Source organism: Lonchura striata, chromosome 8 (genome assembly GCF_046129695.1).
Source record: "Lonchura striata isolate bLonStr1 chromosome 8, bLonStr1.mat, whole genome shotgun sequence".
Taxonomy (NCBI): domain Eukaryota; kingdom Metazoa; phylum Chordata; class Aves; order Passeriformes; family Estrildidae; genus Lonchura; species Lonchura striata.
The window spans coordinates 17,268,813-17,295,965 of NC_134610.1; the positions used below are offsets into that span (position 1 = coordinate 17,268,813).

Sequence of the window (27,153 nt, forward strand, 5' to 3'; positions counted from 1 at the left end):
TAAAAGTTAGTTATAGCAATTTATTGAAAAAAATACAGACCTCATTATGTAGCCAGGCTAACAATCCTATGAAACTGACACACAGTCACTTTGGCAATGTGCATCTTGGACACTAAAAGAATCAATTTCATGTTAAGGGCTTGATTCTTGTAATGTCTTCTAAGGGAAACCTAATTTTAGTCTTGTCAAAGTGTGTGAGCTTTCAGCTATATGAAGGGAGGAATTCAGTCATGAAACACTGATGTAGCAACAGTGATTCAGAAATAATGGGTAATATCTTCTTTACGTTAGCTCCTCTTTTGAGATACTTTATCTTCAAAATGGTTACAGCATGAAGAAAATAATGACCATGGTGTATCTTAAGGTCTCTTTTCAATGTTCTGGGAAAGACAACAGGTCATCTAACACGCTTTGGACAGTGTTGTCATTCTGTAGTGAAAAGAGACAGAAGTTTGTTCCATAAATACATATGACTACAATGCATTTGCCATCTTTATCCAGGAGTACAAATCAGAGTGCAGATAGCAGCTGTGTGACTTTGTCCTTCTTCTTTCTTGTTTCGCTTGTCTTCAAGACAGTTGCCTTATGTCCAGGAGCTTTCACAGTGCTCATGACGCAGCATTCTCTATGGAACACAGGAACTTCTGATCAACAAAGAGAATTTGAAAAGGGCTTTTATTTTCATTCCAAGTCCTTAATCTTCGTCACTTGAAGGACAATGAGCTGCATAATCAAAACTAGGAAACCTAATGGGCAGGTCTCCCCATTTCTTAAAAATACCATTTGTTGTTTTCTTGTCTGCAAACACAACCACAAAATTTCTAATCTTTAGACAAGGCAGGTCAAGACCTCGGTGAACCATCATATTTCCCCAAGCCTGCAAGCAGAAGGATATCACATTTCAGATAAAATAAGACAAGACCACTATACAGAAACAAGTACAGACAAGAAGAAGAGTATGAAAATAAGATGTTCCTCACTTGTCCACAGTCTTTGCATATAATTTCCCCATTTGTCTGGTAATCAGCATGCTTATCTTGCAGTGTTTTGTTTTCTCTTATATGATAAAGATTTCTGAAAAACAGACAGCACCCATCAGAATCCATTGGTCATTCCATGTTACATACAGACATATATAAACAGTGAGTAAGACTGCTGAAATCAGATATGAAACCTAATAAGTTATAGACTCTCTGACTGTTTGTGAAAATGCAAGGTCATGCTTCATGCTCCTAAGTAATAATGAAATACACATGTACTCCATATCCCTCTTCATTGCATTTCAGGAGCTGCATCTGCCCTCACACATCTTAAAGTGGGAGCAGCAGGCTCTTGTTCTAACAACAGGCAGAACTATCTTGTTTTTTTCAGGTGCCATGGAACTGTCAACAAAATAATACCTGAAAATAAAAGGTTTTCTTTTTATTCCCTGTAGTTCAAGTTTAACCCTTAACAGAATCATTTGGTTCTGACTATGCAGACCTGCAGAGTATGTGTACATTCTTGAATCATTTATTTAGGGACTACTTGATCCTGAAAGTTACTATTAGCCTGTGCAGAAAGGAATTCATACCATACTACATAGTAAGTGACCTAGTTTATAGTATCACAGAAGTGGCTTTTCTTTCTTTTGGAGTCTTAAACTCAATTCACTTTGAAATCAGGAATAAGAACAAACATTTTGTTCAAGCTCCTTAACTGTAAACTCCATAGAGCCTAGAACCCAACAATATTGGAACAATCTATTTTTTTCTCACAGGGCCTAGAGGGTTACAGGCCCTGTTACAGCCTCGATGAAAAGAAAATCTGTTTCTGCCTGAAAGAGATAAAGTAGTTCATAAACACTTACTGGAAATCTTTTTTCACACTAACATGATGCATGTCTTCAATAACTTGTATGTCTTCTCCAGAACATATCGACTTGGAGCAATTTTTGCATAAGAATTTTATTAGTGAAGGATTTTTCTTGTATGTCTTGCGCTGATCTCTCATCACCTTCATTTGTTTTTCCACTACACTTTGCAACTGGAAACTCTGAATCTAGAAATAGATCAGTAAGAGCACTCAAACATTCTGCTGGAATGACAGTTAGAGTTTTCTTTCTCAGTTATTTTACTGAGTTCACTGTCAACATGACTTCTAGACAATTTTCCCTTGCTTGTGTGTTTTCTCCTTACCAACAGAAAACCAGACCTTTCAAAAGGACAAAAAAACAAATGATAAAACAAATATTGGCAAAAGAATTCAAAGCCATATGTAGTAACTAATATTATTTTAAGTTATTCTCCACTAAGCAGATTTCAAATAGAAAGTATTTCATACAATATAAATCAGTTTTCTTTAAAGGGAAAATGCAGAATTGCAGTAAATACCTTATTTAAATACTCTTCCTGTGGCATCTTCTGGACACGCTGAATAGCCTTATACATCATTTTCTCACGAAAAATATTAACACTTTCACGTTCAACAGCCCCTGAGCCACTTGAAGCAACAAGAGCATAGGTGCTTTCATCAGCCCGAGCTCTACCACGAGCCTATAATTTGCAAGGAACACAAAAATAAACATCAAAATACTCCCTATTACATCACACAACAATTTTTCCTAGTTTTATAATGGAAGACATGCACTATTCCATATACACTATCCCCAGAGTGCAGCCTTTTCCATTTAACTCAGACAGATGAAGAATCAGTAGATAACACATACTATTTCTTCAGTATCATCCATGATACCTGTGAGAACTGTTCAGGAGATTCATGATTTGCATGTTTTGCAATGCCAAAACTGTATATTTTGTTGCCAAAATATAAGCATGCATTTAAATATTAAATATATAAATACTTATGTTTACAAGTTAAATGAGAGCATGTATTAAACTGATATTCTGATATGTAATAATCTCTCTTTAGCTGATGATGGTGTGATGTCCATACACTGGTGGTACAAATGCCTCCTGTACCAACTGGTCTGATGATCATATTCAGGTATCTCTTCTATTAAAAGAGCTTAATGTTTTGTAGAACTTTGAACAGATGCTACACCATTACAGAGAGGCAAAGTTTATATCACATACGGACTGAGGATGAAATTGGAAATTAACCTTGCTGCAAGAACATTTTCTCTTTTAGCATTCAAGTATTTAAAAAATATTTCTAAATGTCAGGTATATGATTCACCATTTCTCCACTGCAAAAAGAAAAGCATTATTAAAATAAGTTACATATGCAGAAAACTCATACCTGCACCATGGCAATTTCATTGGTGACGAGGCCATAGCGAATAACAATGTTACACTCCTTGATGTCCAGGCCTTCCTCAGCTACAGTAGTAGCAATTAGTAAATTTACATTTCCACATCGAAATTTATCAATTACTTCCCTTTGCTCATTCTGTAAATGAAGGTCATCAAATTAACTTTCAGTATTAGCTTCTGTTACCAGTTTCTTCCAATTAGTGATTTTCAGGAATTACAGTCCCATCATTTCTGAGCTGAGTGCCATACATCAAGTGGCTTTAACAACTGCATTTAAGCATCTTGCAAAAGATGGGAGTTTCTATTGAATATAACAGGAGTTCAGCACTGTATTTTGTGGGAGGAGGGAGCAGAAGACAATCCTTTTATGGTACCTGGGCTTGGAACTTTGTAGCCTATGTCACAGGTACTAGAAGATTTGCTAATATAGTTATTCTATTATTTTGAATTTTTTTAAGTACTTACTCATAGGACGGGATTTCTATCACTTTAGTAATTTCTGATTAAAATACAGACTTCCAGCTCTAGTTCTAAAGCACTTAAAATTCCCCATAATAAATGGAGACCATAACTCTGGTGATCAAAAAGAACAACAGTGATACACTTAAAAAAGAAAAGATCTAAATCACAGACTTCTGAATCAACTGGGTGTTTGTCACCAGCTTGAGCAGAGGAATAGAAACTTGCTATTTGCTATATTCACTTTCAAAATGCAGATGCTATTGTTTTGTTTGTGCAATGTGCCACAGAAATTAAATTTGAAGTTTGATAGAATTCCAGCAACTTTTGGAGAAAATTTTTTGAGAGAACTTTTTTCCGTGAAACTCAGCGCAGCATAAGAAACTGGACTCTGCCCAGCATTAAAATACACCATTTTTGATTAAATTTTGGTATGGGGAGTAAAGACCAGAACAAAAGAGATGTGAAGTACTTTGATTTGAAAATATCTTAAGTGCAAGTATACCAGAGAGATGTGATGTATGAAATCAACATAATGGTACAAGATGGACACAACTAAGTGATCAATTGTAATATTTTTGGTAGTATCAATTTTGGCAAGTTTTCTTTCAATGGTTATGTGTTAGTGTGAAGCATGCATATAGATTGGTGTAATTTGAATTAAGCAGTGATACTACAAAGAGACAGGAATAATCAATGGTTATGTGTTAGTGTGAAGCATGCATATAGATTGATGTAATTTGAATTAAGCAGTGATACTACAAAAAGACAGGAATAATCTCCCTTGTAGTGTTACTTTTCAATTCAGCAGCTTTCAATTCAGCAGCTAAAATATAATGTATAAACTCATTTAATTGTGTTTTTGCTCTTTCCATTTTGTTTACTTTTGCTTCCCATGACCTGCTACAACTTCGGTTCTTTTTGACTATACACTTCTCTAGGCAACAGATGCTGCCTACTCCTATTGCCATAGAATCAAGAACCAAAAAAGCTTGTTACTTGTGAAAATAAAATTATTCCAACATTATTATTCACATATCTTTATGAAGGTAAGTTGCTGGCAGGTATGAAACCAGAACTCTGGGCTCCGAACTTCATTTCACTGGCCTAATATTAAGACAAGCTGTTTTCCAAAATCATGTACAAGAGGTAATGTTGATATGCATGGTTCTATACCTGAGTCATGGGCTTCATTTCACTCTTATGTCCAGAGCCAATAAGATAATGGGCCTTAATTCCCACTTCTTCAAATTTTGGGTTGTCCTTAATCCACTGGAAAAGAGCAAAGGCACTTAGACGAGTCTTTGTGAATATGATTCCTCGAGGTTCCTCAGTCTTTGTGAACTCCTCCATTAAAGTATTTCTCAACTTCATGAGCTTCTCATTTTCATTTTCTGGTTGTTTAGTCAACTCTTTCAGCTGTTTCTTTTTTGCTTTAAAAAGAAGAGATGTAAATTAAGAAAATGTAACAATGTAAAACAACAGTGCAAAACAAAATAAACCCCAAAACCCACAAAGCAAATAACAACTTTCTATATAATTCTCCCAGCATGGCTAATTCACACTCAGTTTGAAGAGCTGTGGCATATGAATTATTTTTGAAGTGTGTTTATAGTCTCTAAAAACACACTAATCAACCAAAAGAAATCACCATTATCATACACTTTGCCTATATTTCATGGTGAGAATAAGCCAAAGGAAAAAAACTGTCTATACACACAAAGTTGGTATAGAGTCAAATGCACTGTAATAAAGAGCTAAATCACAGCTTTTAATATTTACAAAACTATTTTAAAATCACGGAATGAAAGTCTTACAAGGAGAAACATTAATATGCACAGCCTCAGAGCTGGTAATGTTTTTATAAATTTAGATATAAATTGTCCATTGGACATGAATTAAAGTAGGAATCCTCATTAGAAACATGCAGTACAGTAGACTCTAGCATGGACATGTTGTTATTGATACTGCAGGTCTAAGACATTTCAATGCACTCAGTGAACTGTCAAATGAATGACTCTTTTCAACTGGCTCTATTGACCAGAAGGAGGGAGGATTCCTCATGTGTTTTAAATTTTTTAAAAAAACTTCTAATATTTAAAAACCATCAGATGATTATCAAACACCAGAACACTTCAAGGCAGGGACTGGGTTTGTTAGTACACTCTGATGTCATGACCCTGTGCAGACAATTGCAGCGTACCTAATCCAAGGCAATCATAGTCGATGTACCACAAACTGCTACTCCACCTAGACAGTGACTTTATGACTAGTCTTATTAATATTTTAGAATGTAATCAATCATAGAAACACATACAAAAAGTAGATAAATGTAACAAAGTCCCACAGTTTCCCACCTTACTTAAATCTACACTAAGGGCCCCAGGGCATTTATCACCTAAAGATGAATTCTGCTCTTAATGCTTAGAAATTTTAGATTTTTTTCTATTACTCCTAGCACTCTCAGTGGTGAAATCCTAACAAAATGGAATTTATTTTTCATTGACAAGTTCTTTGTACTTCATTTACCTGCAGAAGTAAAAGCAACTAGAAATTATACTAATGACACTGAGTTTCATTTTCAGTTGGTTTAAATTTTTGGTTCTCAGCAACAGCTCACTACTGAAAATCTAAACAAGGGGGAATAGACGTGTATGAAGATTCATTAAAACCATGCTGACATTATCTAACCTAGAGTTTTTGTTCTTTTTTTTTTCATTTCTCAATGATAGTGAGAAAAATTTTTAGCTCATTGGATACATGAAGCTGGGTCACACTGCAGTATAATCTGTTTTCATTTGCACCACCCAAGAGCCATGGGTGATAGAAGCAAACTTGTCTAGCTCTTTCTCATTGCAAAGGCAGTAAAGAAAAAGAAAATGAGTAAAAAAGATTCATGAATGAATTCTAGTTCCAAGACTGATCTGAAAAAAAGCAACTAACTTTGGTCTTTGAAGTTTAATCTTTTCTTTAATTCTCTAACTAAATGTTCTTTTCCTGAAACTAACTCAAAGTCAGCACTCTCTCAGTATATAGACAAACAAACTTTGGCAGAAAGGGTTGGTTAAGAACTCATTATTTCATTACTTTTGTATTCCATTTGTTCAACCTTTTGCCCCCCAAGAGTAACTACTGAAATACATATTTTATGTATCTGTTAAGAGTGTCCTCAGGGACACTTCACTGGATAAAAGCAGAAAACAGTTTTTACTTACTGGCAGCAAAAATAAAGGTGCCTTTAGGTGGGAGCTGAAGAACCATTATTACATATTATGATATGATCCCACTATGATGTTGCTTAATGGATTCAAAACTGTGGGAAGTGGGATATCAAAGTACTGTGAAAATAAACAACACAGCAGTCTCTAGGATGCAGTAACTAATGGGCCCATGCAAACCATGTTAGTGCAGAATTACGGATTTCAAATATTAAATATCACAATGTATTTCAAACTCACCATGAAATAAGCCTATTAGAAATTCATCTGTTTCATCCTGTTTTGATACTGCTGGTTTATCATCATCATCATCATCATCACTCCTTACTGTCTTCTTACTTTTCTCCTCTTTATAAAAGTTATTTAGGAGATTGTAGGCATCCACCATTCGGATGGTGTCATTTATCTGGAGAGCATCATTGTATTTCTTCAAGTGCTCTGCACAGACACGTTCCCTGCGTTTTTCTTCTTTTGCAGCTAGAAGGGAACAAAAATACAAAAAAAGTCTTAGTATAGAACGATGCAATGAAATCCAAATCTGGGGTACATTTGCTCTGCAGTTACCTCTTTTCTCTTCTCTGATCACCCACTGTTCATATGTCTGAGTTCCAAACTCAGGCTTTGGATGCAGCTGGCAATAGTTTTGTATTTCTGTCATGATCTCAGTAATTTTCTCTTTAAATGGATCCTAGAAATAATTTGATTAGGCAAAGTAAGCAACCATCTTCAGGTGACAAAAACATTGGCTAGTATCACATTGAATAATTTTTTAAAATTTAAATTAAAGACAAAAGGCTGTTAAGTGTGTTTTGTGATGTGTAAATATACAGTTCAGAATATTACAAAAACTATACTGTGAAGTAGTACTTTTAAAAAAATGAAGTATCATCACTTCAATACAAATTTAAGCTTTAGAAGGCCTTTTGAACAGATAACTCAAAATTCAACTGATATAAGTAAATTTTAGTTCTATTTGACTTTACTGATGCTTTTTGAAATGGAAAAGCAACAACATTCAAATTAGCACTCTAGATCATCAAAAGTCTATAGAAAAAGAGTATTAGACAAAAGTTTTTGATACCATACAAGACATTTTTAAAGGGAAATATAACTTTAATACTGAGGGCATATTTTGAAAAAAACATACCCTTTTTTTGTCATCTGCAATCACAGTCTTCTTAGATGGTTCCTTCACCTGATTCTTTAGCTGGGAGGCATGCTCTTCAACAGTCATAATTCTACATGCATCAAGATTGGCACAGATCTGGGAGAAAACAAAATGTTATTTATTTAATATTGAATGAGTTTTTTCACATGAAAACTGAATTAGTACAACAGAGGTTCTTATTTAGATATTGACGTTTATATAACTTAACTTTCTTCCATAAAAATTGGATAAAGGCAGTATCAGCACATGAAAGCCCAGGTCTTTGAAAAACATTTGAGATAAACTGCACAAGTTACTTTTTAGGCCAGAAATGATCCTTGCACACAGGAAAAAAATTGTAGATCAGGATGCAAACCAAATATTTTGAGAAGGAAAATATATCATCAGTACTTTGGAAGAATAGATTTTGGAGTACAAAATAAATAAAAACAATGGTGAAATAGAAAAAAAGAAAATAAATACTAGGAATTCATCATAAAAGTAAGGGCTGTTGTAAGAGTAGAAAAAAAATTGAGATAATCTTTCCTGGAACAGGAAGACACAGAATTTCTGTGCTAAGTGCACAACTGAACTGGACTTTTCTGCTTTTGACCTTTTCCAAGGAGAAAATATGTGTAAGTCATTAAGTAATAAGGGAAACCATAACATTATTCTGAGCAGAGAAAACAGTCAAGGAAGACTGACAGGTGATCTTTTTAATGTAATCAGTGGTAGTTGTATATTTCAGCTTGCATATTCAGATAACAGATTCAGATACAAATCCCAGAATCCTATCACTAGGAATTCAGAGTTGATGAAAAGGAATTTTCTGCTTTTTCCATTGCCAGCAAGTTTTTGTGTCAAAATTCTTTGCAATTCTTCTACTTCAGTACAGCATAAAACATTCTTGCAGGCTTCACTTATTCAATATCATGTTCTGTTCTAGTCAGGAGATTAGAATAGAATTTACTAGTCAGGACTTTTGACTGCAGTATTGGGCTAAATTAGAGTTTTCTACTACTAATGCAAAACCATTTTATTTCAAGTAAAATATAGTTTCTTTAGGTATAGACTTTAACAGACTACCTTTAGTTAGGTGTTTGTGCAACGTCAATGAGTAACTCTAACTGAAAAAAATAAAATACATTTGTATGCTACTGCATCTCACAAGTGGTTTCTGCTTTGTTTAAGTGTTCAACATTATTTTTCCTTTTTTTGACACAAAAATGCTTATCTTAGTCACTCTAGAAATACAGATATAAAATACATTATGTCTCTAGTATTTAGGAATACACAGTAAATTATAAGCCATCAATGGAGCAGTAAGACTTTCAGTAACCATAAAATTGTACTATATTGTGGATTTTCTGCCTCTGATCTTGAGAAGTTTTTTCAAGTGAGGAATCATTAACTTCCCTTTTCAGTAACCCTACTCCTCCTGCAAAGTAACTTTTATTTGTGTAAGGATTTCCATTATTTTTTAATGGTTATGAGCTGAACTTCCATGTACACAAGGAAAAAAAATCAGATTGTCCATTTGGAGCCTAAAACTGATTTCAAAAGTTTTACTTGAACAAGACAATATCCTTTTGACGGTTTGTAAGTGTTAGGGCTATTTACTTTCAGAATATGCTCTTCAGCTTTTGAGTAGGATGTTGCACCTCCTACACCAGGTGAGGCTGTAAGTCCCAGAATCTGAGGCTGTGCGATCAGTGGTTTGTTTTCCTTTGCCAGCTTCCTGTTCTTCATCTTTTCTTTTAAGTAACGTCTCATTATATTATTGTAGACACCTTCCTTTTGAGTGTGATGACACTCATCGATGATGATGAGGGAAAAATCTGGGAAAAAAAAAAGACTCTTAAAGTGAATAATTCTATTTCAAATGCAGAATTTGTGTGACTAAATCTTGTAACAGGTAAGGATGGTGTTGAAAAGAACCCATCAGTTTGTCTGAGGGCTAATGTACTAGGAAATTGAAGTAGTGGAGGAAGGTGTGGATGAATGCTGAATATATGTAATGGACTTTGGAACCTTTGCTGCAGTCCTGATGTGCCAAGTAGTTTTACATGTCATGCAATGGAAAAAAAGACTTTACATTTTTGCAAAAACAATCTGATTATAGAAAGAATTTCAGAGACATATTTCTCATATCTTACCAGTGGTAAGAATATATCATAGTTGAACTCAATACTATCTTTCATATCCATAACTGTGTCTTACAAACTACATATTGTTTGCTTTTGAGAAGATACAGAATATGTTAGAAGCCTTTCAGACATTCTTGAAAGGCTTGTTGTGGTCAAAATATGCTTCCATTTTGTAGCAACACATAGATTTCCTCCCTATTAGTGTCCAGTTAAAAGATTTTTATTACTTTATGGATGTGTTATTGGAAAAAACAAAGATTAGTGGGAGCACAACTGCTCATCTCTCTTTCGTAGTGGAGGAAACTGATGGAAATTCAGACAGGTATGTGCTTTTTGGTCAGGGTATATTCATATGCAAACAATATACTATACATGAAAGAAAAATAAAATTATTTTTTGTTTCAAATTTCTCAAAAGATATAGAAAATATATCTTTAATCTTTCTGCACATGCAGTCAGTGACATTTATTTCAAGGTTTTGAGTTGAAAGATTCAAGAACATTTTTGTTTCTCTAGCAGCAAAACTGGTTCATGAAGCTCCCAGTCCTTCTGTAGCTGGCCAGTAACTAATTTCACATTGTTTCCAACAATTTGAAGTCAGTTTGTGGATATGACTGTAAAGAAGATCACTGAAATGATCAGGGTTAAACTCTTATATTTTTTTATGTGGACAATTTCCACAGTCTTGTTTACACATTGATGTGTAAACATATTGATGTGATCAAATTGTTGCACCACTACAAGTCAGTTTTCAACAACTGGCAGCAGAAGTTGGAAATTAACAGAGAGTTAAATCAGTCTCAGCTGATTTAGAACCTAAAGAAAGACAGAGACTAAACAAGGGAAGTTATATGAAAAAGGCTACATTAAATACTTCTGCTGGGAGTAAGCCAGTGCTCCATGTCACTGAGGAAAACTGATTGCCTTCACAGTTTAGGACGCCAGTTTGGACAGGAGTGATGTAGTTTCAAATCTAAATTATTACTTATTTCCAAGATTTCTACACATTGTAATATTTTAGAAGCAGTGATGGTAGTTTCTCAGTTATTCTGCGAACATGAACTTGCTCCCTTAGATTTTGACCATCATCTCCATCATGCATATTCTATAATTACTTGTGTAGAAACTAACCTTCCAGAAGGGAGGTGTTTCTTCTACTAAGGAAGGGAAAGAATACACAGCATTTAGAAAGTCCACACAGTGATTTCAGCCCTTGGTAAAGAGAGTAAACATTTGATAAAATGCAATTAGGAGAGTCCCCTCCATTTCACTGCTGAGGCTGGAATTCCATGTTATGTGTAATGTGGACCTCTGTGGAAACAGATAAAAAAAGTAGGCACAGAAAAAACTTGTAACTCATTTTTCTGGGAAAAAAACTTGTAACTAATTAGGATGATTTATAAAGGCTGAGAGTTAACCAAGTCACAGGCATAGAAATGGAGCTGTCTGTGCCCATGCTTGCTTGGCTTTGGTCCAGCTGAACCTACGAGCACAGGTGTAATAGCACAGAAAAAAACCCTGAGGTGCAGGGCAGCCTAAGTTCTGGAAAAAATGTAGCTCCTTATGAAGGAAACTTCACAAAGTGTGAAACCCATTCAACCCACTTCATTACACAATCTGGTTGGGACTCAGCCCAATTTGAAACAGGCCAGCAGTTCCAGTAGAAATGTTCAGATGCCTCCATACAGCATTCCAAAATTATTCAGCTGTAGGAAAGTTTATTAACTTAGATATAGTGGAGAGGAAATAAGTTTAAGAAAATTGCTGGTACTCTGCCTAGGTTAATAACAAGGCATTCTGAAGAGGGGAATGCAATTCTGAGGTACCCAAGTGGCTCTGCAGGAGTCATTTTGGATCAAGCAGTACCCCAGTCAGCACTAGGCACTGACAGACACAGACCAACCCCTCAGGTTTTTCTGCTGTCTCTGTGACATCCAGACCAATACTTTTATCTCAAGGCTATTATTTTAAATATCACATCTCTCCCCTACATCCTTCACCATCTGAAAAGGAGTTGTTTGCAGGCAAATAGAGGAAGATCACTGCAGCCCAGGCCCAGAGCTGACCTCATGGGCTGTTCTATTTGTACCTCACTGCCAGATAATACAACTTCCTTTTTGATCTCCCAGAGATACCTGCCACTTCAGTATTCTGGGAAAACAATCTCGCCTTCTTTATCTTTTGCTTTCTTCAACTTCCTTTATGGTAGGAAACCATTATATCTGCTGAGCTCAGAGAGACAGTTATAAGCCACCATATCACTATATATTAGCAAAATTACAAGGGTTTAAAGAATATAACTTTCACAAGAGATTAGCTTTTATCTTGTGTTCCACTGTACTTCTCAAACTATCAAGTGCATTTGAGTTTTAATAGTTTTTTTTTCTCATCCTATATGTGGCTTCTATGTGATATGACTCAATGCTCTACCAAGCTTGGAAAGTGGAATCAGTACAACTGCATTTGAACAAAGTTGTTCTTAAGAATTTATTTAGATAAAATAGGAAGCATAGCAAGTATTTAGTACAAATAACCACAGAGTCTAATTTTGGCCTGCATGCTTATTAATCGAGATCTGATTTTGACTACAGCTTGTATTTATAAAATGAGTAAATCGAAAAAAAATCCTATTGAATGTGGCACATTTTTACTCTGCAATTTTCCAGAATAGAGACATACTTTTATACCCTCTGTAAAAATTTCAGAATAAAATACTTGCCTGATAAGTGGACACTTTCTTCATCTTCCTTGGATGCATTTAAAAGTGAGTTCTCAAGGATCTGTGCTGTACTGATGATGACATCATTTCTTCTGACAACTTCAGGAAATGAGATTTTCAGCTGAGAATCACCACTTAAACCAATAACCTGATACCAACGTTTCAGGAATAGACTAAACTCTGTTTTTAAATGCTGTTCTACCAGCGGCACCTGAACAAAAGTTTTCAAATAATTTAAAACATATTAAACACAAGTTTAAAAATACATGCCTGTTTGCCACAAATGTTGTTAGATGAACAAAATAAAATTAAGCAGCAAAAATCCCCAAACCAATTTCTCCCCTGAAACCTCTCCTGTGAAATCTTTTTGTCCCAAGAATTTTGGCTTAACTGAGCCTTTGATAGAAAGAACAAACCATGCATGCTCCGGCCATTTAACTGAATTTATAAACTGCTTTCATATTTATCTTATAAGAGGATATGAATACTGTTTATAATTTCAATGAAATTCTTTAATGTATTTCTATATTTTAATATTAAAATAGAAGATTAATTTATATGTGCTAAATTTAACTGCAAAAATTACAGCAATTATCAGAAAATCTGACAAAACATTCCTTAACTACTGTGAGACTCATTAGGTGGCCTTCATTAAAAAATTGAAACACAGAATGTGAAAAATATTTTTATTTTTCAAAATTCATTACAAAATTAAATTGTACTTTTCCCAATAATATGGTTATTACAACACATCTAAATTTGCACTTTCGCTGTAGTACATAATTTGAGCTTTCACAAGGTTGATGGTGCAATGGAGATTATAGTCTAGATCTGTCTTTAAACACAATACACCTGGAGAAGTTGAGAATTGTGTTTATATTAATTTTACAATGTCTTTATTAACAATGCATGATGTTTGAAAAATAGTATTCTCTAAAAAATGGACCAACTTACCTTATTAACAAGTACTATGACTTTTCCAGGCTCTGATGCTCTTTTCTTCTTATCCAAGTGATCTTTGGTAATGTAAACTGCCACTCTGGTTTTACCACTGCCTGTAGGGAGACATATTATAATATTCTCCCCATTCAGTGCTGGCTTTGCCACTTCCATCTGGTAATCTCTCAGGGTCAGATCTGGCTCAGGTGAGGCTCTCCTCTCCACTTCATCTTCATCTAAGGGTACAACGAAATACAAGTTTCAAACAGGAGGCACAGAACATGTATCAGAATGTCAAAAGGAAAAATATTAATTTACTATCAGAAGCAACTTCTGAATAGAAACAGCACACTGGTATAGACAATGTTGCTCTGAGGACCTGTGCAACTCTGGATCAGAACTGCTTCCATTCAGTCACCACTCAGGGCAGGTGGAACTGCCACAGAACAGTTTCACTCATCTATGTTGAAATGACTGCTATTAGGTATAAATTCAAATAATAAAGTTCAGTAGCACTGGGACCAACAAAGGCTGTGTTTGGAGCTGCAGTATTTATAACCTAGCCAAGCTTCTGTGATGTTCTCCTTCACCGACACTGAAATTTATTTGGTTACAAAGGAGTTACCTTTTTAAATACTTCCCAGAGAATGAAAAATGGAGCCATAGAAAGAAAAAATATATGGAATACTTAAAAATGGTCGAGGGAGTTATAAAATATAAAGACCAAATAGATAAGAAAATTCAATTGCCCATACAAGATGGAGCTAACTGCAGAATGTATCACACCTACTCATGGTAGATTACATTGCTTCTTAGCCTGACACATACATAATGCAATTGGATGTTCATTAGAAAGTCACATACATCTGCCACCTAAGGCCAAAGCCTTCAATCTCTTATTGAAAGTGTAGTGGTAGAGTTTAGATCTATGGCTCACAAAAGAAACAATGTTCTAACCGTAAAAGTGAAAGAAAAATGCCGTTGAATTATTTTGAGCAGTAAGAAATGCATATCAAGTCTCAGAGTTTACATATATTTAGGGAGTCAGAGCTAATGTATATACATCTTACTATCAGAAGGATTTATTTCAATTGAGTTTTCATGGGGTGTTTTCCCTACAAATAAGTTTAGATCACTCTTCAAGTATTAACTGCCCTCCTTGAAGAAAATGCACAAATTCATTGTACTAGATTAAAAATGAGGGGAGAAAAACCCTAGTTTTGTTTCCTGATGATACCATTCAATGCAGAATCATGAGGATTTTATTATCACTGATACATTACACACAAAGTAAGTATATTTTTCTAGTATTCCTGATTCCATTAAATAAAATTAAACTAACAAAAAGTAATGAAGCTTGATAAAACACTGCTGATGGAAACATCTGAATGCCATTCTAAAGTGTTTTTTGCTTGTTTTGCCTTTTAGTGTGAGTGCAGTGCTACCTGGACACAGGGACATTTGCACCAGAGAGTACTTGCTGTTACTTAATCTGACTTCTACTACTCTCTTTTGAGGAAGAACATTGTTTGCTTTCTGGTTGGCTAAATTCAATAGCTCAATCATATTGAAACTAGCACTTTATCACCCATCTGTTTGGTTAAATTTCAGTTCCTTAACATCCTCAATTAACAGACCAGGCCTGAAAAATATTTAACTTAGCTCTCTCCTAGCTTCTTCAGCCCTTGTTTAGATAAAGGCTAATACAGGAATCTTTTCACAGATTAAAGAATTAAATACTTAAAGATTTTTCATCATGCACATTATAACATTTGGGAAGTTGTCTACATTCAATTGCTGCTCTGGGCTAAAAGAAACATGATAATGATTCTGTTGTCCTACCTATAACAATTTTAAAATGTGAAATGAACCTTGCACATAAAAATGCAGCTGAATCCGCATGATTCTTTGCATTAAAATCCACATCATGTCACTGTGTAGCAACACCATTCAAACAGCCTTACTGCAAAATTTCAAATTATAAAATCCATTAATAGCGCATTTGCATCTTCTTGCATTCCTTTTCTCATTATTGCTCTCACTGAATTTACCATACATGACTAAAAAGCATGGACTAAAAACTTTTAAACTAGTTGTTTTTAAAAGCCACATGTATACAGAACATATAGGAAATAAACACTGTGAAAAAAATCTGTTCTCCATTCTTCACAAAACTGCAGTGTTTGGGTTTTTTTTTTCTGGATTACTGGACACAGCAAATGCCCAGTTAGCTCAACTGGACAGACAATTGGAGAGACACTTGAGGAATCTTAAAGGATGAAGCCATACATACATACGTGCTGCCAAATGTCACGAGCCTGGCTCAGCCTGAGCAATTGATACAGTCTGCCAGCCTGTCCACAGAGCAGGGAAGTTCCCATGCCCACACATTTCATGTGACAGAGTGAGTCAAAAAATACAATGTGACTGATAAGTGTCCTCAGTTGCTAAAGAAATGCAAAGTAAATTCTTTGGATTTAGCAACACACAGACTATAATCTTAGCTGTAGTGTAGCAATTTAGATCTGAGCTATCCTGAATTTTCTGTGTACTTACAAAATATGTGGATTTTAATACTTTAAAAGCCTAAAACTATTTTAAAAGTATTTATAATAAATACTTGGCAGGCATAGGATATATAACACTTAAAGTGATCTTAATGATGTAATAGTAGGTTTATTAGGCCCTGTTGGCTTGAAAGGTGTTCAGATATTTTCTAGCCCTTGTACAAGACATAGTCCCAGCATAAATGTTATAAAGGCTAGATTCCAAAAAGTAGTTCTTGAATTCTATATAGGTAAACAGGCTGATCACCATGGTGGACAACTCCCAATTTGTTTTGCCTGAGGTTTGAAGAAAAAAAGACAAAAAGAGTACTGGGACACTTCTACAATAGCAGTGTATAGTTTGGGTCAGACTTCATACATAGCAAGATAATACCTGTCTGCTAAGTATCATTTAGATACAGTCCAATATCTAGTTTTAAACTGTATTTAGAACATGCTTACATGTGAGATTCACAAAGATCTTCGGATACCAATCCCCCATTGCTTAGGTTGCTTTTACAAATAAGGTTGCTAAAGTCCTTGGGTCCAAAGTGGACCTTCATTATTGTTCTGCAAATACTCAGAAGATGCTTCTGCTCTTTCACAGCCTCTAAAACATTCTTATTCCCTCTCACCCTATGTGGGGGCCAGGCACAATCTAGCTCCTCTCTGAGAGTAAAAGAAACACGTCTGTGTGGCAGAATTATGAATATCTGTCCAGGTGACTGCACTGGATGACTTCTAGTCCCTTCAGCCTGTGTGATTTCATCATTCTGCCTCGCTGACCAGTTTGTACAATGATGATGTCTAGAGCCCTGTTCAGATGATTTCAGTAAATTGACTGTTTTGGGGCTAGGACTTAGGTCCAGACAATTAAAAATGGCATCTGTTTTCCAACAAAGAGTAAGTCAGGCATCTAAATACAGTGAACTAGAGTTTACAGTGAAAGAAAGCCCTCCACTGAGTTTTGTTTTAACCCACTCACAGAGTACTTCCCCCAGACCTTACTTTGCAATTACTAAATAATAACAGAAGAGAAATGTACCTGAATCACTGGTTGTACAGCTCTGTTCCAGATTTTCATTCGAGTTACTGACACTTCCATCTCCTGTGGAGACATCTGACTCTAAATGAAAAACACAAAGAAAAGTAGCATAATAGAATAGCTATACAAATATTAATGGAAAATATGTATTGTTTGCTCTCCCCCAAAGTTGTTAAAGTAGGTTAGATGAATGTCAGGTTGGGATGGCTGAGATCTAATGTTCCCTAGTTTTGATAGAGATTAAAAAAATTAAAAACATTATTCATTTTCTTATGAAAGAAAATATGGAGTGGAAGATTAATAAAGCATGGCAGAGGTAAGGCACTAGGGGTCATGATTTATTGCCTAAAATCAGGGGTTGCAGACATCATCACCTGCAAAATCCCCTTTAGTCCTATTTTACTGTATCTTTCCAGAAAGTTGAAAAGCAAAAAAAAAAAAAAAAAAAAAAATTGCTGGCAAACTGAACATTCCCTTTCACTCGCTGCAAGCCATGAGAGCTACATCTGTAGCAGAACAAAAACAAAACCAGAACTGTGTTTTTTAGTATTTTTATGTTTATTTTTTTAAGTTTCTTGGTGTAACATGAAAAGTGCAAACCATAGTTCCCGAGTAAATAGAAGCAGTGATGAGCTACAGAATCGCGTGGAGCAGGAGCGGAGCAGGAGCAGGAGCGGAGCAGGAGCAGGAGCAGGAGCAGGAGCAGGAGCAGGAGCAGGAGAATGAGCAGGAGCAGGAGCAGAGCAGGAGCAGAGCAGGAGCAGAGCAGGAGCAGAGCAGGAGCAGGAGCAGGAGCAGGAGCGGAGCAGGAGCAGAGCAGGAGCAGAGCAGGAGCAGGAGCAGGAGCAGGAGCCGGAGCGGAGCAGGAGCAGGAGCGGAGCAGGAGCAGGAGTAGGAGCAGAGCAGGAGCAGGAGCAGGAGCAGGAGCAGAGCAGGAGCAGGAGCAGGAGCAGAGCAGGAGCAGGAGCAGGAGCAGGAGCAGGAGCAGGAGCAGAGCAGGAGCGGAGCAGGAGCAGAGCAGGAGCAGGAGCAGGAGCAGGAGCAGGAGCAGGAGCAGGAGCAGAGCAGGAGCAGGAGCAGGAGCAGGAGCAGGAGCAGGAGCAGGAGCGGAGCAGGAGCAGGAGGGGAGCAGGAGCAGGAGCGGAGCAGGAGCAGGAGCAGGAGCAGGAGCAGGAGCAGGAGCAGAGCAGGAGCAGGAGCAGGCGGGGAGCGCAGCAGGAGCAGGAGCGGAGCAGGAGCAGGAGCAGAGCAGGAGCAGGAGCAGGAGCAGGAGCAGGAGCAGGAGCAGAGCAGGAGCAGGAGCAGGAGCGGAGCAGGAGCAGGAGCGGAGCAGGAGCAGGAGCAGGAGCAGGAGCAGGAGCAGGAGCAGGAGCAGGAGCAGGAGCAGGAGCAGGAGCAGAGCAGGAGCAGGAGCAGGCGGGGAGCGCAGCAGGAGCAGGAGCGGAGCAGGAGCAGGAGCGGAGCAGGAGCAGGAGCAGGAGCAGGAGCAGGAGCAGGAGCGGAGCAGGAGCAGGAGCGGAGCAGGAGCAGGAGCAGGAGCGGAGCAGGAGCGGAGCAGGAGCAGGAGCAGGAGCAGGAGCAGGAGCAGGAGCAGGAGCGGAGCAGGAGCAGGAGCGGAGCAGGAGCAGGAGCAGGAGCGGAGCAGGAGCAGGAGCGGAGCAGGAGCAGGAGCAGGAGCAGGAGCAGGAGCAGGAGCAGGAGCAGAGCAGGAGCAGAGCAGGAGCAGGAGCAGGCGGGGAGCGCAGCAGGAGCAGGAGCGGAGCAGGAGCAGGAGCAGGAGCAGGAGCAGGAGCAGGAGCAGGAGCGGAGCAGGAGCAGGAGCAGGAGCAGGAGCAGAGCAGGAGCAGGAGCAGGAGCAGGAGCAGGAGCGGAGCAGGAGCAGGAGCAGGAGCAGGAGCCGGAGCGGAGCCGGAGCCGGAGCGGAGCCGGAGCCGGAGCGGAGCCGGAGCCGGAGCGGCGGCCGCGGCGCCGCGGGCGCAGCCGCTCGGCCGCGCTGCGCGGATCGCCGCGCTGCGCGGATCGCCGCGCTCCGCTCGCCCTCTGCCGGGCCCCGCTCGCCTCACACACGCTCATCTGGGGCCGCCGGCACCGTTGGTGAAGCTGCACTTGCCAAACTCACTCCTTTGAGAGAGATACCCAGTTCTTCCGGGAAAATCTGCTGCAAACAGCATCACTCTGAGCTATCATCCTGCCGACAGCACTCTGCAACTGAGCCTACAGTGTGCAGACGGAATCAGTCGGAATAATAGCGTTGACCCATGTTTTGCTTAATTAGCTGGTGAGCTTGAATTTCCATCAGGTTCTTTCCAGTGAATATCCTATTATTATATAGGATATTCTGCGTCCTAATATACATATTTTTTGCAACTTATTGTCCCCAGAAAATTATTCATAAAGCAAAATAGTTTCTGTGAATGAGAATTTAGCACTGAATGGAAGTTACAGTGTCCTTGAAAGGAATGCCTAAAATATACACTATAAAGCCTTGGTGAGTGAGGTGGGAATTGAACCTGGTCTGCATTCAGTAAACTTATGAAGCTATCTTAGCTACCACTAGGAGTCAGGTTTTAGTAGTTTTTCTAACAAATGAATGCAATCAACAGAAAGGCACAAAAAAGAAGAAAACCTCACCAGTTACAAGCCATGTTCAAAGACCTGTGACAGACTAATTAGTAGCATTAGTAGGAACTCCCATCTACGAAGATAACACTGCTATGTCTTGCTTTTACTTTGCAGGAATCCACATAAAATAGGAAAGAGAGGACAAAATTAAAATTCTGTGTGTGTGTTCCATATGGTCTCCCATCTAAACTGACCTTCTGAAAATCATGAAAATATGAATCCATAAAGTGTTTTGTACACAATCATCTTAATTACAATGTGCAGCATGCATTATACAACGATCTCTCAAACAGAAAACTTCAGTGGTGATGTGAAATGCAAAATACTCATCTTCCAAATGAAAGGTGAACAGAACGACATTCTCCTTTTTCAACAGTGGCAACTTACTTGAATTATTTTAAAAGAAAACAAATTTTAAAAAAACCAAATCAGTAAGCATATCCAAAATAATGAAGATAAAAGAGTTATTATTCTAACTGCTATTTTTACCACTTTTGCTAATAGAGTCACTTTTCCCTTAAAGTCCTGCTTGCACATTGTAATTTGGAATTTCACAGGAAGACTTCACAGGAAGATACTCAGTCACTTTACACTGAGCACGAAATAAGTAGAGAAACAATGGAATGGAATGCAATGAAAAGCAAGCCTTGAAAAAGCTGCTATTATTTAAATTGTTGCTTATATAGGTAACTGCAACAACTTAATCCAAGTGTTGACCTCCTCGACCTCAAGAATTTACTTACTTTTGCGTATGTGAAGTTTCTTATCTGTGTTTTTGCATGCTCAATTTTTCTTCACTTATCTCTTAGGCTAAGTGTTCTATTTCTACTTGTTTTTATGGCCTTACTGCTCTCATACCTTCTGACTGTCTCTGTTTCATCTGCCTAAATAAAAGTGTCAGAGGAAGCTCCAGATACAGGGCAAATGGCAGTAATTTCAAATTACTTGAAAAGCTTCTTCTTGAAATATGTCTTTCTCAAGACATAAAGGAATCTGGGAGTGTACTGCAAAACTGACAACACTTGACAGCATCAAATTACAAACTAGGTGGGTTCCCAGCTCACTTGGAAGTAGAATCTGGGTTCCATTTCTATTTTAATCTGCCTGGTGTAAAATTATAGTTTTATGAAATCGCAAGAAAGGATGGAAATAGGAAATAAAAGAAGACTGGAGTGCTGCTACATCTGAGTGTACAAGTGCATTGATGTCAAAGGGTACTGCACTTGAGGATGGCTGAAAGTGAGGCAGCTCCTCTGCAGAAATCTCCAAGCAGCACTGCCTCCTGGCAGCCCTTGTTACCCTGCATCTACACTGTTACTTTGGTTCATCTCACAACTGCATGTTTACAGTGAATCCATCAATTGTCCCCACTTACACTACTTTGGTTCATAGCACAGAGCTGGTGTAGATCAGAAATGAACTGTCTGCTGAAACCAAATAGGATTTGTTCTAACTACTTGCAGACACACACTCCACACGACTGAAATCAGTCTGAACCAAACTGATGGAATAGATGTACTCTGTACCCCCTTAGCCATTTCACTGAACAGATCTGCTCAACTGCCCAAACTGCTAACACCCACTCTATTAATTTCAGTTCTGTGCTGAGACAATAGCTTTTTAGCTACAATTACCTAAAAAGTGAATAACTTTTTAACTTAACAAGTTAATAACTGATAGATCTAATTTTCTTAATCCTCAACCCAACAAAAGGCAAGTAGGAGATCTGGCTAACAGCAATGAAAACCTACCCTTAGTAGGCTCTATACGAGCCTTAGCTTTATCCAGAAAGAATAATCCAGTCTGATCTATTTTGAATTATCATTAAATATTAGGCACCTCTTCTTTACACTGCAAAATTATGTTCTAACCCAGGAAAATCAAGCTGATAATTTTGCTGTAGTTAATAATTCACTACTTGCTACAAAGCAGTGATATCCTGTTAATATCATGTGAAATGAGAAATAGGCTACTACTGTTGCACAATGAAAGGCTCCAGTTTTTCAGAGCCATTTAAAAAATATATTCATGTTTGATAAAAAGAGAGCAGTCTTAGCTGTCTTACTCCTTTGGTTGAGTAAGCCCACTAGTATAATTTCAGGCAGGATTTACCTTAGCTATAACTATTGTTTGAGCTCCATGTGAATTTGGAACACACACAGTTCCTGAATCATGCAATGCATGTTTGAAAGACTGGTTCACAGCTGTGTTTGGGCATTGCTGCTGGTAATTGCTGCTGCTCATTATCAACTCCCAAGGCATGTTTTTAAGAGTGGATCTGTATGAACAACAGGCCACAACCATTCTTAAACATTTTTACTAAAAATGTACTTCTGAGTATGTATGTATCATGAGAAAGGCTGATAACCTGTAAATAAAAAACCTTAAAATGAACAGAAAATTAATTGTTGGACAACACTGAGGGACTTTTCAAAACAAAAACATGCTTTTCAATATAGCATTTCCAGCCTTCTAGACAGAAGTACTTAATACAGCTGCAGTTTTAGTGGTATAAAAACATTCCTCTTATCTTAAACTTAGTCAACACTGTACAGAGCTGTCAATGTTAACCCAATGTTCTCATTGGATAGTATAAGCCTACTATGTGTGAAACAAAATACTAACCTAATAATGTTAATATTTTTATCAAAAGTATTAAATATAATTCAAAAATACTAATCTATACCAGATCAAAATACCAGTTAGTGGACAAACCTGACACCACAGAATTCTTTTCTATGGATGTTTCCAACAGACTGCTCTCACTGCAGAAACTATCATCCACATTTTCTTCCTGTTTCAAATTCTCCTCTATGACGTTTCCTGGTTGGCTTGTAACTTCTGTTTCTTCATTTGTAGTCTGCTCCATCCCATTTTGTTTACTCTCTGTTCCCAGAAAAGATAGAGAAATTCAAAGGCAGTTCTATAAAACATTTCATTTCTTTTAGTGTGGAGCACAGAAAACACAGAATTAACCTGTATTTATCAGGCACATAACAGTATATAACATATGGTCTTGGTCTTGACTCAAATGTTGTAGTTTGGAATTTTGATCTTTATGCAAATATTTACTAAGAATTTACTAATCTACAATTAGAAACTAAACTTAAAGAGGTTAATATATTTATTTTTATTAAGTTCTTGATTTCTGTGTGTAGGTGTTTACTAATAACAACATATTTTACTGTAACAAATCACAGGGGGTCAAGCTGCAATGACAAAATGTAGCATCACAGTGCCCAATGAAGCTGTTTCCTCTCTATGACATGCTCCTGCAACCACACACTTCACATATCTACACACATACAGGACTGTGTACATGGAAAATTACTTATCCTCTCTTAAGAGCAACACCATTCGTGATTTATACATTAGTCTGTACAGTTTGTTTTGGGGTCTACATCACCCAAGACTACAAAGAAATTGTGGAATAAATGCATTAATTCAGTAGTCCATCAAACAACTGAATTAATCCTCAGTTTCAACCTATATAATCTGCACTATACTGAAAATTCAGAAATGCAAAATGTGAAAAGAATTGAAAATAAAAATACGAAAACAGTATTAATAATTTGTATATTTGTTACTTTGTTTACCTTACTGATGGCAAAGTAGTGAAGACAAGAATTTAAGCCTCACACAGCTGCAACACAGAATGAAAATTAGGATCACAATAGCTGCTGAGCTATTCCCAGCACCCGAGTTGCACTCAAAATGATCTTCTGAGGCTCTGACTTGGTTGGTCTTGTCCTGCAGACTGCAACACTCAACCATCTTTTACTGCATCCTCAAATATCACAGCTGCCTGTCTGTGTCTGGCAGAACCATCCGATTCCTGTCCAAAGCTGAAAGAGACACCTTCATGTCCCTCTTATCTCAATCTTAATGCTCTGACCCATATGCAGCAACTAAAAGCACAGAGACAGCTCTGGTGAGCTCCGCAAGTGAGCAGGCTGAAGCTGCTAAATGGGAAATCTGTTAAAGTAATTTAGTCTCTAAAATTTTAGAAAACATATGGGGACTAAAAATAAGGGATAAATTATTTGGGACTGCTTTCTTTTTTATATTTAAGAATACAGGGGAGCACTGGGATAACTTTACAGTATTGTAAACATTATATATGAATGAAAAGGAGTAGCCACTCTACTAGTTTATTGCATTATTTTTAGTAAATCTTATAATGTTTTGAGACTTATGAATGTCTTAAAGTATGCAAAGTACTTTAAAATTCCAAAAATATTTGTAAACAGTTCTGTATAGGAAACACTTGTATTGAAGAAGAAATTCAGGTAAAGTCTGTTTTGTTTGTTCAAATTAATTTTCAGAGTATGTTTTATGAATGATTATAAAAATCACACCGAAAACCAGTGTGTTTTAAAAGCAAGATTCAGTTTAATTGCAACTAAATCACACTGTTATAATTCTCATATTGCTTAATAATGATTTTTAGTATTTAAAAATCTATCAAGCTATTACATAACTTGATTTTGAAATCCCTGGACAATCAAAAGCATTAGTCCCAGTGTCACAAGAAAACAATATGGCGGGAATCCTGCATTGCTTCTTAAGTAACAGAACAAAAAAAAAAAAAAAAAACCAAAAAAAAAAAAAAGAGATTAAAAATCCACACATGAGTACCAGTGAAATAAGATGATTACCTCCTGTATTTCCACTTAAATCATCTGCAAGGTCTTCATGCTGGGTTTCACGAAGAGCAATCAAAAAAGAAGAAAACCAATCTTTCTTCTGGACTATTCTGCTCAGTAACTCCCTTGCACCATCTCTGTTCCCACGATTGTCAGTAACAGTCTGGATCTGGCAAAAATAAAAAACCAGAAACAACCCTCAGACTTCAGAAATGGCCTGAGTATAGGTGCATTTCCCTGTCATTATTCAAGCATACTGAAAAATAAAGATATAAAGTGGACCTGCCACTCATCAGAAGAGAGGTATTGCAATTTTGTCCAACTTCATGTTCATCACATATGATTTTGGGTAGGATATATAAAACCTATTAGATCTGGAATTTAATTGGAGAGAGACTGGTAGTACTAGACAATGGTTAAAATAGTAACCGCTATATAATAATTCTTAGTATTGTGGAATAACAATTGGTGTTCAGCCTGGTTCAGGGAATGGGAAACCTTGATTAAGGAGAAATGGTGTCACACAGTTTACCAAAGTTCAGACTTAATCTATAACATGACCTCATACATAAAAAAGAACATTTCCCTTCTTTAACTCTGGCTTCATCATCTCAACTCCCACTTAAAAATACAATAGCTGAGCCTCTAGAAAGTGGCTACTGCCCTTAAAGAAGCTACGACAGCGTCCCAAGGCTGTCACAAGCAGAACTTGACATGTGATCACATGAGGAACAAAACCCCAAGAGCAAAGCAGCTTGAGCCGGGTGTTCAGTCTCAAGGGCCATTTTCTCAAAGCTCAAGAATCACCCATGCCGAGATGCAAGGAAATAGGCAGGCATAGCAGTGGGAACACCTGACTGGTACGTGACTAAAAGGAAGTGTGTGGAAAGTGGGAGACATTAGGAATGCCTAAACTCCACTGGGAGTTTAAACTGGCAGGATTGTGAAAGGTATCAAATGGTCTGATAGAAATACCAGCAAAAAAACAGCAGCAAAAAGGTGACCCAGGGGAACATGAGGACCTCTTACCAGGGAATGGAGTCAGTTGCTTCCTAAAAGGCCTCTGCATCTGCCTGTTGTGTTACCATGCTTGGCTCCCTTCTAATTAGGGTGCATCTGATCATTGATGCCACCTGATGGTGACAACACAAAATTATGTATCTGACAGTCATTTAAATGAGATGGAGCATAAAAACTACCTCAAAAGCAGATGCAAAGGCTCAGAGTGCACATGTGATTTAGTTACACCCTTATTTTACCAGTTTTCCCCTTATTGCCATGGCAATTTTTATTTAAATTTGTTCTAACACTGTTTCAGGATATCATTTTTTTTTGAGTTTCAAATAGGTTTCACATTCCAGGCAAGCCATTCTTAGCCAAGTGGAATAAACACTGGGCAGTATTCTCATCAAAGGTTAACACTTCCTTGATCTTGTCCAACTGGTATTTCCGCTCATGTCACTGTCTAGTGTGATAGTCCTTAGTGAACCTATAGAAAAAAAGGGGGATGGAAAATCTTGCTTTATTTTAACTCAGCATTATTTAGGACTTTACGGACCATCTCTACTTCCTGGTATGGTTCAAGGGCCAGAAGACAAGATCTTCTGAGCCTAAGGTCTGTGGCAAAATGATAAGTAAAGTCTGACATATTTCTTCCACTTAGATACTGCCTTGGCCCAATCCTCTGTTCCTGGCATTTTCTTTGCCAGGCTCTTAGCTGGCATCCCACCTGTTGGCCCATTGTCAACAGTCTTCATCGGCTTACCTGGACCCATTACCTATTTTCCCTCAAGTCTGTGAACTCCCCTTTTGTTTTTGCGTTTACTATGCCATTTGTAGTTGTGGCTTCCTACCTGCCCCACAGCCCCAGTGCCTGTGGCACTGCCTGCGCCCAGACTCACCCGATCCACGTCCTCGTCCTGGAAGATTCCCATCTGCAGGCACTTCTCGGCCACCTGCACGGCGCGCATCCTGTCCACCAGCGTGCCGTGCAGCAGCTGCACCAGGTGCACGCAGAGGTCGTGCTCGGCCTCCTCCGCCGGCGAGGGCAGCTGGCTCAGGCTGGGGTTGGCGTAGCAGGCGGCCAGGCTGCAGCCGCCGCGCTCCAGCGCCAGCAGGAACTCGCGGATCCAGCCGCGGCCGCGGGGGCCGCGCTCCACGGCCCGCAGCAGCTCCTCCGCGCCCGCCGCCGCGCCGCGCTGCAGCGCGGCCGCACGCACCCTGTCCCTGTCCTCCGCGCTCAGCGCGGGGAGCTGGTCCAGCACGGGCTGCGCCTGGATGATCTGCCTCAGCCGCGGCCTGAAGCAGGAGATCATGTACAGGAACCGCTCGTCCCGGGTGCCCTCTGCCATGGCGGCGCCCGGCACTCGGCGCTCCGCTGGTGGCGGCCGCGGCCCCGCAGCGAGCCCTGC

At 38.2% G+C, this 27,153-nt stretch overlaps 1 protein-coding gene across 1 annotated transcript; it reads right to left on the minus strand.

Moving 5' to 3' along the window:
• Positions 1-27,153, minus strand: IFIH1 (interferon induced with helicase C domain 1). Its single transcript, XM_021528560.3, has 16 exons — positions 26,644-27,153; positions 24,755-24,911; positions 22,812-22,982; positions 17,475-17,555; positions 13,899-14,119; positions 12,945-13,155; positions 9,699-9,916; positions 8,079-8,195; positions 7,496-7,619; positions 7,172-7,408; positions 4,890-5,146; positions 3,241-3,390; positions 2,373-2,534; positions 1,850-2,040; positions 981-1,074; positions 1-877 (listed from the first exon to the last, which is right to left on the minus strand). The coding sequence occupies exons 1-16, from the start codon at positions 27,091-27,093 to the stop codon at positions 695-697; spliced, it is 3,024 nt and encodes a 1,007-aa protein (XP_021384235.2). The 5' UTR covers positions 27,094-27,153; the 3' UTR covers positions 1-694.

What these genes read in the sequence shown, in the direction of transcription:
- IFIH1 (XM_021528560.3), bottom strand. Translation starts at nt 27,093, where the DNA reads ATGGCAGAGGGCACCCGGGACGAGCGGTTCCTGTACATGATCTCCTGC. An exon ending in TTTAAGTGGAAATACAGGAG is followed by an intron (nt 22,983 to 24,754) that starts GTAATCATCTTA and finishes TTCTGGGAACAG; the next exon opens with AGAGTAAACAAAATGGGATG. An exon ending in GATCAGAGAAGAGAAAAGAG is followed by an intron (nt 7,409 to 7,495) that starts GTAACTGCAGAG and finishes GTTCCCTTCTAG; the next exon opens with CTGCAAAAGAAGAAAAACGC.